The following is a 14,326-nucleotide window of genomic DNA, read 5'->3' as shown; positions in this document are numbered from 1 at the left end:
TGGCAAATGAGTTCAAGTTTAATCAGATTAGATATAAAGTCTTTATACTCGTTGGTTTTCAAGTTGTGTCACAGATTCCCTGGACTTTGACTGGGCCGTTCTGCTATCGCTATTCTTTAATCTAGGTCACATGTCAAACACAAAGTCTTTCTTACACTGCAAAAACACAAAATCTCACAAAGTACATTTGGCCTAATTTTTAGTTCAAATATCTTAATACACTTCAAATAAGAAAACTAACTTACAAGTAACTTTTCAGCAACAAATAATTCCTGAATATTGATTTTTAAAAAGCAGTCCTACTGGCAGATTATTTCTTTAAAACAAAGATCAACTTTTGTCTCATTTTGGATTGTTAACATTTTTGTTGGGATCTAGTAGAATATTTATTCATTTCAGATCATTTTTGCTTTTTCATAATTAGTTCTGATTTGGATTTTTTAAAATCCTACAAAGAAGATAAATTATAATGAATAATGCATTGATATGGATGGCAGCTATATTAGACCTGTATGTTTGCAAAAAGAGCTAAGAAAGTATTTTGCGGAGCCCCAAAGCCTCTCTAATGCTCCATGTTTCCCTGCTGACAGTTTTTGCTCCGCTGCAGTGGATCTGTGTCATATTCAGTGTTTGTATTATCAGCACATCATCATGAGCTGGATTATCGCGTCATCTCTCACTCTGATCTCTGAATCGCTCTGTTTCGTCTCCCGCTCAGAGCAGATAGACGTGCAGATATGATTCATCGTCTGGAGGTGATGCTTCACAGCTCATTCCTGCATCCACACTTTGTCTCATTCAGCTAAAAGGATGCGGCCCTGCTGGAGCGGCAGATGGTGACAAAGACTTCACTGGGACAGGAGAGCATGTGTGGTTATAGCCGCCATAAAGCCGAGCTGTAAAAGGCTCTTAGAGGCGCCTGTTTCTGTTTCCCATAAAGCAGCTTTAAGGTTTTTCTGCTTCCCGACAAATTCTCATGAATAATAAGATCAGGGAATTATTTAAGGTCCAGTAAAAAAACAAACCTGGATTGAGCTCAGAGTTATTGGTGCATGGGAGCTTTTTAACAAATGCAGAGCCAATAATAAAACCTCATTCACTTTAAATGCATTAAAGTGTTCAGAAGGTGTGAAAAGGGCAAAATCAATGAATAGTAAAACATTCACAATGAAGTGAAAACACTTTGGATGAAAATTGCCTGAAGAGGAAAACAGCAAAGTCAGCATACTGTAAATACTGATGTACGAATTTATTCATTATTGTTACAAGAAATGGTTTAAGCTTTAAACTGCAGCTGCTTGAAATATTGGACTTTGTAGAGGGAGATATTTATTCTCTGGAAAATTAAAGTACAATACTGTGAAGAAGCAGTGACCACCTTACATCTGCTGCTGCTTTTTATCACACTTAAAACTTTTAGACCATTAAATGCATTTTAACACCAGACACAAAAGCATTTAAAAGCAGGTTTCCAGTGAGGATTTTTCAGACCAATTTGTCTCTGTGTGGAAAAAGTGATTCTCCTCCCCCTTGTTAAATTATGACTTGACTGACTGGCCACATCTTTTGGAAAGCTAAGCTCAAATTCACTCACCACACCCAGAACTGATTACCGACAAACCTGTTGGATCAAAGAATAAAAAAACCTCAAACAGAACCTGTCTGACCAGATGAAGTAGACGGAAAGACCAAAGCAGAGCAAACCAATCAGAAACCAATCTAAATAAAATGTAAGAACAGGCGACATCTATCACTGTGGAAATGATTAAAAGTTCATCTCTAAGGCTTTATGGCTCCAGTGGAGCCACATCCAGTTCCACCCGGCAAAAAACTAAATCTTACCAAGAATTTTGATAGTTTGAAATGAAAATACGTTATTATACTTAAAATAAGACAAAACTAACTTACAAGTACCTTTTCAGCAAGACATAGGGGTTCGTTTTAAGGCAATAATTATTGAATATTGATGATAAAGAAAGTCCTCCTTCTACCGGCAGATTATTTCACAAGACATTTTTCTTGTGATTTATTCTTTGCATTGAATACATGGATCGTCTGTGGAAAGATAAAAGACAAATAAACTTTTAGATTTGATTCTTTCATTTGTTTTAATCAAGAATAAAAGTAACAGGATGGAACAAGACTTGCATATAAAAACAAAGCAACACGACCAAAAACGGTGCCATAAAATAAAGTTTTCATCATGTTTTCAGTGAAGTCAACAAACTTTCATATGCATTAACCCAAACATTGAATGTCTTGATAGTTATAAAGGATGTTCAGTGACAGTAAAGCTGCTTAACATCAACTTCTTCAAAATCAATCAAATCTATGCATGCAACATTCTTATGTTAACAGTTATTAGTTGAATTAACAGATTTTAAAAGATTCAAGATACTAATAATATTTAAGTTTAAAGGTTTTAATCTGTTGTCCAAAACAGCTAAATTCAAACAGACTCTTTATGTTTATATTCAATAATTCATCAAAACATTTCACCTCCTCTGTTGTCATCTTAGTTCTTTAATCATGTCACATAAATAATAAATAAACACAATTTAAAGAAAAAAGTTGTATAGATTTGGAAGCTTTGAGCTTCATAGAGGTTTCTAGTGGTCATGTTATTGTGTCTGAGTGTTTACATCAATAATGCTTTGAAGCAAAATGTATTCCACGTTGTCGTGATTCATGAGAAACCATCTATCCTGCTGCATTAAATGGAAGTTAAGACAATTCTTGGATGAATGAAGCCTGCAGGTCTCCCTGTCTGCCAATCAGAATGAGTGAAATTATGTCAGATTCTGGAGGGGAAAAAAGCAAACAGGCCAACTTAAATCAGCTAACCACGTCTTGTGATGGTACATTCATAAAAGCGACAGAAAGCTTGTCCAAGGTGCAACTGATAGACAAGTTCTGGTTTTTTATGGGGTGATTTTGTGATCCCTTCCTGATGCCGCCCAGGCAAACTAGTAGCAAGAAACCATTAGTTTGCATTCTTAAATTTAGAAAAAGAAAGCTTCTTATCAGTCATATCTGCTCAGGTTTCCTTAGAAAAAGATTTCTCACATGCTTTTAGTTTCCCACTGAAGGTCAAAACTGATGTGGTTCTGATTTAATGAAAACAGGGCGAGTTAACCCAAATGGCTGCATAATAAAACAGAATAATACCACTCCATTAGAAGCAGAAAAAACAGAAAAGCACATCAACTGAGAGCAATAAAAACAGATAAAATCATCAGTAAAAGCAAGGCAGGGTCGGGTTCTAAATGTGATCCATTTATACGCATATTTTTAACAAAGACAACAAAACAAAATTTAAAAAGCAGAAAAACAAAAATGACAGGAAGTCTTCTGTTTTCAGATTCCATATAATTATCATTTCAGCTGGAACAGCAGTGAATGGGAAACTAAAATGTTATAAAAACAAAAAAGTAATTTAATATCTACTTTATGCAGAAAAAGAAATAAGATCCTCCAGTTTTACTGCTGCTGAGTCCCAGCAGGAGGCCGATGGGAAACCAGAGATCAGGATGAGTCACAGAAAAAAAGGTGATTCATGTGATCATAACTTGCTTTCTGGCCCGTCGTCCCACAAGCAATCTACAGGCCAACATGCTGCAGCTACGCTAACTCTACAAACACACAGGACAGCAGGGTTAGGCTATGATATTTGAGTAAGAAGGAATATTAAACACAGCTAGAGTTTAATGCATTGCTACAAAAACACTGAAACGTCCATCCATTAAAACGTGTGGTGCTTTCCTAAAAAGTACTGGGATTACATCATTGTTTTAAACACAAATTATATCAAAATAATTTCAGATTCTAGTTTTTGTCGTATAAAAACATTCTGTGGTGCCGGGAGGATGAAGGTGAGGTTAGAAACGAGGTTCAAGCCGAGGGATGGAGGCGTGGCGTCGCTTTATGTGTTCATTACTCGGAAAAGGTAATTACTAAAAAACACTCTGCGCCAGAATAAGCGCACTGTCACAAAGATAAGTGCCTGGCAATTAGTTTCTCCAATTATCTGTCACGAATCAGAAAAGGCTGTTGATTCAAGCTCCAGTGGAGAGAAGGTAACTGATCTCAGAGTAATTTCCTGTTTGGATCAAAGGTATTAGCAAACTGCCAGTCGCTGCAGACATTGATTCCCATTTTTTTATTATTATTCTTTGGAATTTCAGAGAATAACAGATTAACATTAGAGGGAATCATGGCTGAAGGAGCATTTTATTAAATCTCCCTCCGCCGGAGCACGAATCAGCACTTCTGCTCCGAGGAGCTTTGTGAACCGCAGCTCAGACGTGTAATGAAACAGAAAACACGAGAGCGAGGTGAATGACACAAACACAAATCCTTTCATGAAGTCTCCATCAGCCGGGATCGCCTGAACTTACAGTCATTACTGCAGGAGGAACGGTGAAACTTTCACCTCATGAAGCATCAAAGTGGCCTCGCAGTGAGAATCTGGATTTTGATCACAATTAAATGTTTCATCTTCTCTTCAAAAAGGAGAAATTTAGCATTTTTCAAAGATAGGAGTGAACACAGATCCAGAGGCCTTTGAAATGTGAAGATGAAGAGACTGAAATCCTCAAACCTGCTTTAAATACAGCTTTCAAATATCTTTCACTTAACTCCATCTGCCGGTTCATGCAGAGGGGTTAAGTATCTGCACCCATGGGGCATTTAAAGGAGATGCATGTCACACTGGGGCAGATGGATAGAAAGGAGAGGAAAATGTCTCCATGTTTTAAACTGTTTGTCTTCTGACAACTGATTCCTGTTGTTCCTGTTTTAGACTGACTAATGTTTTAGAAAATCAATTAAACCGAGTTCTTTAATTGATATTAATAGTTTTACATTTATTATCTGGAGGTAATAACTTAAAAAACAAAAATAATCAAGAAGGAATTATCTCACTCCTCTATTAGAGTTGTTTTCTGGAATTTGCTGAATAATGAATAAAGAAATGGTCTGAATGCATTCTGTAAAATTAGCTATAAGTACTGCAATAAAAACATGAACATCCATTTCTAGAAAGGTGGTTTTATGTCCCACAGTGGAGAAATGCACCAAGCTCTGAGATCTGCAGGATTCTAGTTGTGGCCAATTTATTGCACTAAGGCACCATTTCAAGCCATCAGCTCTTTATTGGACCTTAATCAGGTAAAATGGAAACTTTATGATGTCGCTTAGTGGCTCCCATGATACTGTTAATGTGCATTTTTCATTTTCTTTATCTTTGTAACAACATAAAGAAGCAAACTGTTAAAATATCACCTACAGAAAAGGAGAATCTCCCAGGACTAAAGCAATCAACAGCAGTCATAACAGTATGACTTCATTGATCCTCCAGCTGCAGCCAATCGAGCCGTGGTCTCTGCTGAACCTCTGGATGTGCTCAGGTATCACCAGGACGCAGCAGCAGAGCCTGGGCATCATGAAGCTGAGGCTCGGCCTTCCTGGATCGGACCTGTTCGTCCAGCACATCTCACAGATTAAACCTCCTTAAACTTCCTGTCGGGTGGTTGAGGGCAGCCTTCTGCACCAGTAACTGTAGCTATTACCCTGCCACCAGTTTAGTACTAATTATTCATTAGACCAATGTTGAATAATACCACAGTTATTTTTCAGTTCTTGCAAAACTTAAATCCTAACACTTGCCCATTTTTTGCCTCCACTTGGAGCCTAAAGTATCCAAACCACCAGCAGGAGCCATGATGAAAAGGTAACCAGTGTTATTTACATCAGCTGTCAGTGGTCATAATGTTGTGCCTGATCTATGCAGACTTATTCTGCACAGAATTATTCCATTCAGATGTTAGAACAGATTTTGCAGATTACTTAAGTTTAACTCATCAATTTAAAACCTTTTATAGAGTAAATAACTTTCTGAGAGCTCCCTCTAGTGGTACAATGTCATACCATTAAAAAATATAAATAAATAAATAAATAAATAAATAAATATTTTTATTTTTATCTTTAATGATTTTTACTCTTTAAAAATAAAGAATAAAAATGAATGTCCAATTTTCAGATCCACATTAGGAAAATGCCGTTTTGGTTCATGCTACATGTTTCAGTCTGCAGCAGCCACAAGCCGCCATATGCTCATGCACAGTCGGTGTGGTTGAAAAAATCGTTTGCCACCTGCAGGGGGCCTGAGGGATTCAGAGGAATCCTGCAGACTGGCACAGATGATCAGCTAAAACCTGGACATGAAATCCTGCATCTCCACTGCTGACCATAAACCTTACAAATATTTTATTCTGTATGTTTGAGGTGTGGTGAGGCGTTAAAGGCATTACAAAAATTATTTAAATGCAACTAATTACGTTGGCACGTGACAAACTCTACATTTCTAAAGTGGGACATAATTTTATGATAAATTTTGGGGGTATGAAACTAATTGTGGTTTATTGGATTCATTTGTCCAGAATTTGATGGTAAAAAAAAATAATAATAAAATAAGGAAGTGTAGACTAGAGACATAACTCATCTCCAAATATGAGGAAACATAATCCTGGGTGTTGTAATTTTTGTGTTAACATGACAAGATCAACTCTTTTCTTACAATAACAGAACCAAGTTAAAGAAGATATTATCTTCTAAAACAGATGCGATCCTATAAATCTATCTTACTTTATCTAATTTACATTTTGAGGTAAAATCCCCAACTGATGCAGATGCTGTAAATTGTTATTTTCCCCAAACACTGGATTCGTGCTGCAGCTTCCCGGTTTTGTTTGTCAGGTTTTGCGTTTGAGGCAGAGCCTGAGCGGTTCTGGCTCAAACCATCAGCACCTGCGATGTGTCAATACGGCCTGCAGCCGCAGACGGATCGCCTCCTGCTGAGGCCGACTTGATGAAAGGATTTCAACCAGATTCCGGCATGTAAACACCACAGACTTCCCAGCTGAAGGCAAAGTTTCCTACCTACTGTGATTCAAGGATCAATGCGGTAAAAAATCTTGCATAAGCCTTGTTAGTAAGAAACGTGAGTATTCTAAGATTATCCACATGCAGATCACAGATCTTCATATTTACAGCAGTGAAAACAGACGACTAACAGTAGACTGGTGTTCTGATGTGCTACGTCTGGGTTTTCTTGCAGGAGGAGAGCGTTCATGATGCTTCAGTGCCTTTATCATTAATATTGCATTAGATTATATTAAATATTCAGTGGTTATCCTGTTATTAGTCCACCAAATTGATGCATCATAGCTCATTTACATCCAGCTGATATTTACAGATCTACAGAGTCCATTTCTGGAGCTTTCAGTCACCCTCCTGTGAGTTTTAAGCATTTCCTCATAAAATTCCCATCAAATGGATCATTTTCCCATCTGAGTTGAATATGCAAGTCGTTTTACATACAATGCTGAACGATTCAAATGAATTTTCCTGAAGAAGAAGAAGGGAACTAGTCATTTTTTGCAGATCACTGAACTATATTTACAATAGCTGCTTCATGTTTTTTACCCTCATCAGTAAAAATGTGAAACTTATTCATATCTAAAAAGAATCAAATGCTGAATTTGTGCTTTTCTCTTCTGATATTAAGACTTTGGTGCCTGTTTTGCTGCTTTGGGTGAATCCTGCAGCCTGTCCAGGCTGACATCAGGTCAGTGACAGCTTGAGGTAGCCATACTGCTAACAGATGTCAATGGTAACAGCAACGCTGCTGAATAAATGAAACTGTTGGGACCCAAAGGTCTTGTTGCGGCCTGTGTGTGTCAGCAGATGTGACGGATGCTGAGATGAAGCTTCCCTAAAAGCAGAGGAGCTCAGAGGCTGGACGTGTGGAGGAGAGGAAGTACAGCGGCGAGTTTCATGCCCTGCTCACATTCAGAGGTGGAAATTAGTTTTCTGTGACCTGAATTAGCTTTTTCTACAGCAAGAAAGGGAAACTAATTAGTCAAACACAGTTGTTAGGCCTGTGAGAGCTTGGGCTGCTTTCCATTTTCCTCAGATGTTGATTTGGGTCCGACTCCATTTCTTCCAAGCTTATAATGTCCTAGTTACAAGTAAAGAACCAGAGGGAATTGCTAATTGTTGTGGTCAGTGAGAGGAGCATCACTATGAGCAATACAAACCAAAACAACCCAAATCTTTGCATCTTTTCATGTTTAAACACCAAACTAAGAAAGATGCACCAATTCATTCAGATACAAACTGTCAGAAATGCTTAACCGCTTAATGCTACAGCTAACACTGCTCTTTATACGGCAGCCATATTGAATTTGATCTAACTTGGAAGGCAGAAGTTCTGGCTTTCAGTCAAACCTGAAACGTACCAGAAAATCTGGGAGTGACGTCACATCCAGCTACACAACAGCTGTACACTGTGTGCTACTTGATAATGATTTACAAAACGCCAAAATGGCCAGGAAGCTATTGATTAGTTTAGTTATGACTGAGCTTTACTTGCATGGCAGCCTTATTGAAACAGTCATGGATCTTTAACTATTTAATCTGGAAATCAGATTTTAAAGCAGAAGGTGCCATTAAAACAAACCATTAGATCTGGGAACGGCATCACACCAAACTCAGTCAGGCTCCAATTACAAATGATAACAGTTGAGCTCAGTGATATTACTAAGTACTACTAGCAATGCATGCAAATGTAAATGTATGTTTTTGTATTTAAATCTTATAAACCGTTTTTTTTTTTTACGGACAAGAGCCAACTGACCACAACCACCATCAAATAGTCGAAATCCACAAATACATAAGACTCTCTAAAAACATTTAAAAGTTCCTATTTTAATAATTCAAACACCAAACATACTTTAGGATGCATTAATATTTAAAATGATCTTGGTTCTACTACCACAGAAATGTTTACATTCTTCATAATCTCCACTCTTAGGAGTTCAACCAATCAACACCAAGGAAACTGAATGGCGCTCCCGGATTGGCTGCTTTGGAAATGCCAACCAGCAGATTAAACAGCATTTCATATTTCAGCTTCCCAAGCTGCACTTTTTTTTCCAAATATTTTAAACATGCGCTACAAAAATATCTGTAAATGGGCAAATTTTCTGTAAATAAATTGGAGCAAAATCCTCACAAAAGGTGAATCCATAAAGAACCCCGAACAGAAAGGAGTCCACTGAGTTATTGGAGTATAAGGTTTTGTGTTGCTGGCAGCCATTTTGGATTTTGTGATCAAAGTTGGACAGAAACAAACATTTGGAGTTAAATTTTAGACTTAAAGCTAACTTTATTCCATATGTCCTTCTATGACTATTTCAGCTCCACATGTCCTCGTCTTTACTTGTTAAGAAAATTATTGAAATTTGTACTTTTTTAGCCTAATTGTCCTTCTAAATTAGCTTTAACAGAGACATCCGAGGTGAAAAGGTGTTTTTTTTAGCACATTTGACAAATCTTTGTTTTAACTCATTTTTCTACCACAAGTTGGAACATTTTATTAAAAATATTTTTCACTGAACAGGTTTTCTTGTGAAGCATATATAAATCAGCATCTACTGTAAATTCTATATAAATTCTAAAGTTTACTGCTGTTTACTTTTAAGGAAAGTTTTCTATTGTGTTTTACATCAGTTACATCCTGGAGCAGAACCAGGATTGATGTTTATCATTGTTATTCATTAATAACTTTACCGTCAACTGAAGGTTTGCCACTCAGACTCTTGTCTCTCTCCAGTGTTTGATGATCTGGGCTGAACTGAATGAAACTCCGCCGCCTCTCTCCTGCACACACAACCCTCTCTGACAGCCAGCCGCTCATGTTGCTGAAGCGAAAGGCTGCGTCGTTATCACGCCCTGATCCAACTTTATCTTTCCAGTTACTCCATTCTGCCAAACAACTGGGCTCCAATAATGAGAGCTCTGTGAGGTGGATTCTGGGCTGAGATGAAAATAGGCTTTGAATCATGGATGTCATTCATCTGTTCCCTGAATCGTACCCTTTTCCCATCTCTTTCAGCTCTTTTATCACCGGTCCGCGCTCCATGGCGTCCACGAATTGGTCTGTCTGCAAAGAAACCTGGAATCCAATTATGCTCTCAAGAGCTGCTCTGAAAGTCACACAAATGCCACTCAGTCAGTTTCCCCCTGAATTTTTTCCCTTCCTGGAACCAAGTGAACAATAACTAGAAGCAGCAAACAAAAACAGAGACTTTTGACTGCTGAGTGAGATAAAGTGGAACGTTTTGACAGGTTTCCTCTGACAAATCCTTCAAATGTTGCAGATCTGACACCTAATATTTGAAACAAGCAGCAGCAGTTTCAGAGAGGTGTTGCTGCTGCGTCTACTTGAACCGGTTTCATCTTGCAGGATGTTTTTGTTGTTGTTGTTTTGGAGACATAACACCTCGAGTAGCTCATCCCGGTGAAACAAGCAGCTTCATCTGAGATGTGGGGATGTTTTCTGACATGCTTGTGCTGCTAATAACAGAGCGGATTGAAACGCACTCATCGCTGTGATTTTCTGAGAGCGTGGCGTCAGAGGAAACGCGCTGCAGCTCAAAGGCTGTCTGAAACACGCCGCCTGTCTGTCACTACCCTCAAACGTTTGTCATTTTCTCATTATTGAACCGGTTTGACAGGAATTCAGCTGATTTGATATGATTTAAGTGCATTTCATTTGCTAAAGCATGCATGTAGTCTACTCTAACGTCTACGTCTGATCTAAGATATCTTCTTTTGTGTTTTCCGGAACTGCATGCATTTTGTGCACTGGATGTTCTGTTGATAGACAGTGAGGTTGTAGCCAGAGTGAATTAAACTCTGTTGTGCATCCAGCACATCTACATCCGTCCTGTTTTATCTGTGATGTTTCAGATGTTGGGACGAAGGATCTGTCCGTGTTCGGATGATAAAAGGTTCCAGAAACACTTCCTGATTACTCCTTCTGACCGTCTTCTTCTCCCTCCGCCCCGCCCTCTGTCTTGGCTGAGTCGGACCCCGCGGTGCCCCTGGAGGCCGTCGCCGGGGACGCGGCCCCCTGCAGGCTGCCGTCAGGCGTGGCGGCCGAGGCCGAGCGCGGGTTGGAGGCGGGGCTGGCGCTCAGGATGGAGTCCGGGGTTCGGACGGCGCTCAGGCCTCCATCCAGGGCCTCCGTGGCTTCCAGGCTGTCGGACATCATGACGGCGTCCGTCACGGCTGGAGGGGACGCGGCGTTCAGGAGGGGCTTGTGGGAGGCGTAGGTCATCACCGCCTCGGTGTCGCTGTCCAGCGGGAGTCCAGAGTGGCTGAACTCGACTCCAGAGTCGCTCATTTCCAGGAAGTTGTCAGAGGGGAGAGTCTGGTACCGGCCTGGTTTGGACACCTCCAGACCCTACAGGGGAAAAACAAATAGAGAGAGAGAAGAGGATGTGGTTTAGGTCAGAAATGATTAAAATGTTTAATGAAATATCAGAATAATGTTGAAGAAATTATTAGAATTAATTTCCTTCAAACTGAGATGTTTAGACACATGAAGAGCAAAGTGTTTTTATACAATTTATCAGAACCTGGATGACGTTGCCATGGCTTTATGACTTCTGGTAAGTTAATTTATAGCATCAGTAAATATCCAGTGTTTTTACCCAAAGTGAAACAAGTCCTGAACTGACATGCAGAGAAGAAGAAGAAGCCATTTCTCCAAAAACAACATAAAAATAGATGATAGTTTGAAAATGGACTCAAAGTCAAAAACCTTCACTTCTGGAGAGACATGAAGGCGTTGAGAGATCAAATTTTAAGAACTTTTCATAATAATAATGATAATAATAATAATAATACATTTTATTTGTATGCTACTGCAAGCAGAGCACCTAAGCACATCGAGCAAAATATGAAACATAAAACAGAACATTAATCATATGTTAAAAACTGTTCTGATAATGAGCATCGTTGGAGAGAAGGAGGGAGAAACATGGAAGCCTAACTGTGAAGTACAAGGGTGGCAGCATCATGCTGTGGGTGTTTTACTGCAGAGAGGACTGGTGCATTTCTCAATATGGATAGAATGATAAGGAAACAATATTATGCTAAAATACTGCAGTGATATCTGAAGAAATTAGCCAGAAATGTGATGCTAATGCAGAAATATGTTCACCAAATGGACAATAATCCCAATTATAGCATCAAATTAGTTTCAAGAGTCTGAAGTACAAAGTAAGTGTTTTGGAGGGATTATCGCAAACTTTAAAAAAGTTTATAAGTCAAAAGTCAAAATTCAAGCAACATTTTTTTTATCAAATCTGGTCATAAGGTCAGAGAATGGAGTCATACAGTTTATAGTTTAGCAAAGAAAAATGAGCAACTCAACCTGAATCAGCATGAAAACATTCTGTGCCCGTTTCCTGTCTGACCTGCTGCATGTAAATGTAAATAGTTTGCAGCATAAAGCAGATTTCTGATTAATAACTGAACCAGAATTTGGAAAAGAAGCGACAGTTTCAACCTGATCCCCAAAGCCGGAGCGGCGTGACTCCAATCATCCGAGTGGAGACGCTCCCTGAACCTCGACCGCCGGCGCTCGCTGCTCCTCGTTCATCCTGACAAAAGGTCTTTGCTTTAAACTTTAATCCACTTCACTGCTGAGAGCAGCGACTAAGGTTGATTGCTTTTTAATTACGCTCGGCACTTTGGTGGCATTTTATTGCAGGTGGTTTCTGCTGACTAATCCCAGGGATGATTCATGATGGTTCTGCATTTATTAGTGGATTTTAATTGATATATTTCAGGAGGAAACATTTCTGAGAAACTCAGGAAACAGATCAGCAGCAGCCGGTTTCTCATTATAATCATTAATTCATCTTAATAAGGAGAATATTTTTACTTTGGCATATTATTTATACTAATTATTGCTAGATTTGCTCAACCTTTTATGTCATTTGTTTTTTAAATTGAGCTCTTTTATTCTAGTTATAATTAAACGGAGGTCATTTCTCTTTTTCCATGTTTTTACAGAGTATTTGCCTTTTCTACAGCTTCAGCGTGACAAAGTTATGAAGACAGAATAGAGATTGTTTTTTAATGTTCATTTCTTTAATATTTGGTGAAACCATTATCATCACACACGGCTCCAGTTTTACTGCCTTCATGTCACAGATGGTTAGATTTACACGTATGTTCAGTTTGGACCATTAGCTGCTTTTAACCGACCGTTCAGGATTGTTCTCACGTTGTTAAACTTAAAGATCAGCTCAAACAAAACCTGCAGCACATTAATGTGATGATGCACAAAACAGCAGTTTATAAGCAGATCGCCTCATCCTGCAACACAGAAACACTAACAGCCACATTTTCTGCCTATTTTTAATGTCTTACGTTAAAAAAAAAATGCAATTCAGGATCCATTTTTGTTTATTGTGTTTACAGATCCAAATATAATTACTCATAAATTCGGCGTAATAAACCTGAAGGACCAACAGTCCCATAAAAACACAGCTGAATGTTTTATTGCTGATTAAACTTGGTCAAGTTGTTCAAAATGGTTTGTTAAAACTGAAACTTTCACACATTTTAAGTTCAAAACATTTTTGTTTTGATGTCCAACTTAAAAAAGAACCAAATAAAAAAAAACATACACCTTTTTTTCTCACTGTCTGAAATTGAATCAAAGTTTTCTCGTTTTACGTCAGTTAGAAAGATTAAAACGGATTATTATCATGTTGCAGTGGAGATGAGGAATTAGTCTGCAACACTCATCAGAGGAAACCAATTAGGAAAAAGGTTCTTATTAAACAATTACATAGACGTCAGACACAAAACCAGGAATACTTCAGGAAACTCAAACACTATAAAAACATCGTCCAAAAGGAACTATGATGGAACAACAACAGAAAATACACTAAATAAAAACGTCTACAGAGACGTCTGCAGGAAAAAAGAACTGGGAGGAGAACAGAGAAGAAAATAAAGTTTTACAGAAGAAAATGTCAGAAATGATCCAAGAACAAAACCTAATCGATGTAGGAAGTAGAACACATAAAAGAGTAAAATATGAAACCTCAGATCATGTTTGTCAGCATTTATTGTCAGTTTAAAGAGTTTTTATCAGCTTCTACCACAGGTTTTACCTTGATGGTGACCTCGGTGGTCTCTGAGGGTTTATCACACACCGACGTCATCAGAGACTCTTCAGTGAACCTGCTGTAAGCCTCATGGACCACCTGCAGAAAACACACATTCACACAGCGTGAGGATCGAAGCTGCAGCGGGAAAATGAGCTTCAGATCAGAGGCTAGTCATCAAAACTGTCAGGAAACATGAGGATCATACAGACCACACTGAACACACACACACTGAACACACACACACTGAACACACACACACTGAACACACACACACTGAACACACACAC

The 14,326-nt window shown here is 38.6% G+C and overlaps 1 protein-coding gene across 2 annotated transcripts in view; it reads right to left on the bottom strand.

Annotated features, from left to right (window-relative positions):
• Positions 1-8,197: 8,197 nt before the first annotated feature.
• Positions 8,198-14,326, bottom strand: part of LOC103143429 (uncharacterized) — a 26,408-nt gene continuing 20,279 nt past the window's right edge. For both annotated transcript variants that reach the window (XM_016675339.1, XM_007559977.2), the window contains 2 exons: positions 14,043-14,135; positions 8,198-11,311 (listed from right to left, as the gene is read on the bottom strand). In XM_016675339.1, coding sequence (XP_016530825.1) covers positions 10,877-11,311; positions 14,043-14,135 — 528 coding nt within the window. In that variant the 3' untranslated portion in view covers positions 8,198-10,876. The remainder of the gene's footprint in view (positions 11,312-14,042; positions 14,136-14,326) is intronic.

Source organism: Poecilia formosa, unplaced genomic scaffold (genome assembly GCF_000485575.1).
Source record: "Poecilia formosa unplaced genomic scaffold, Poecilia_formosa-5.1.2 Scaffold112, whole genome shotgun sequence".
NCBI classification, from domain to species: domain Eukaryota; kingdom Metazoa; phylum Chordata; class Actinopteri; order Cyprinodontiformes; family Poeciliidae; genus Poecilia; species Poecilia formosa.
The sequence above is the reverse complement of the archived record's forward strand: the minus strand, read 5'-3'. Positions and strand labels throughout refer to the sequence as shown.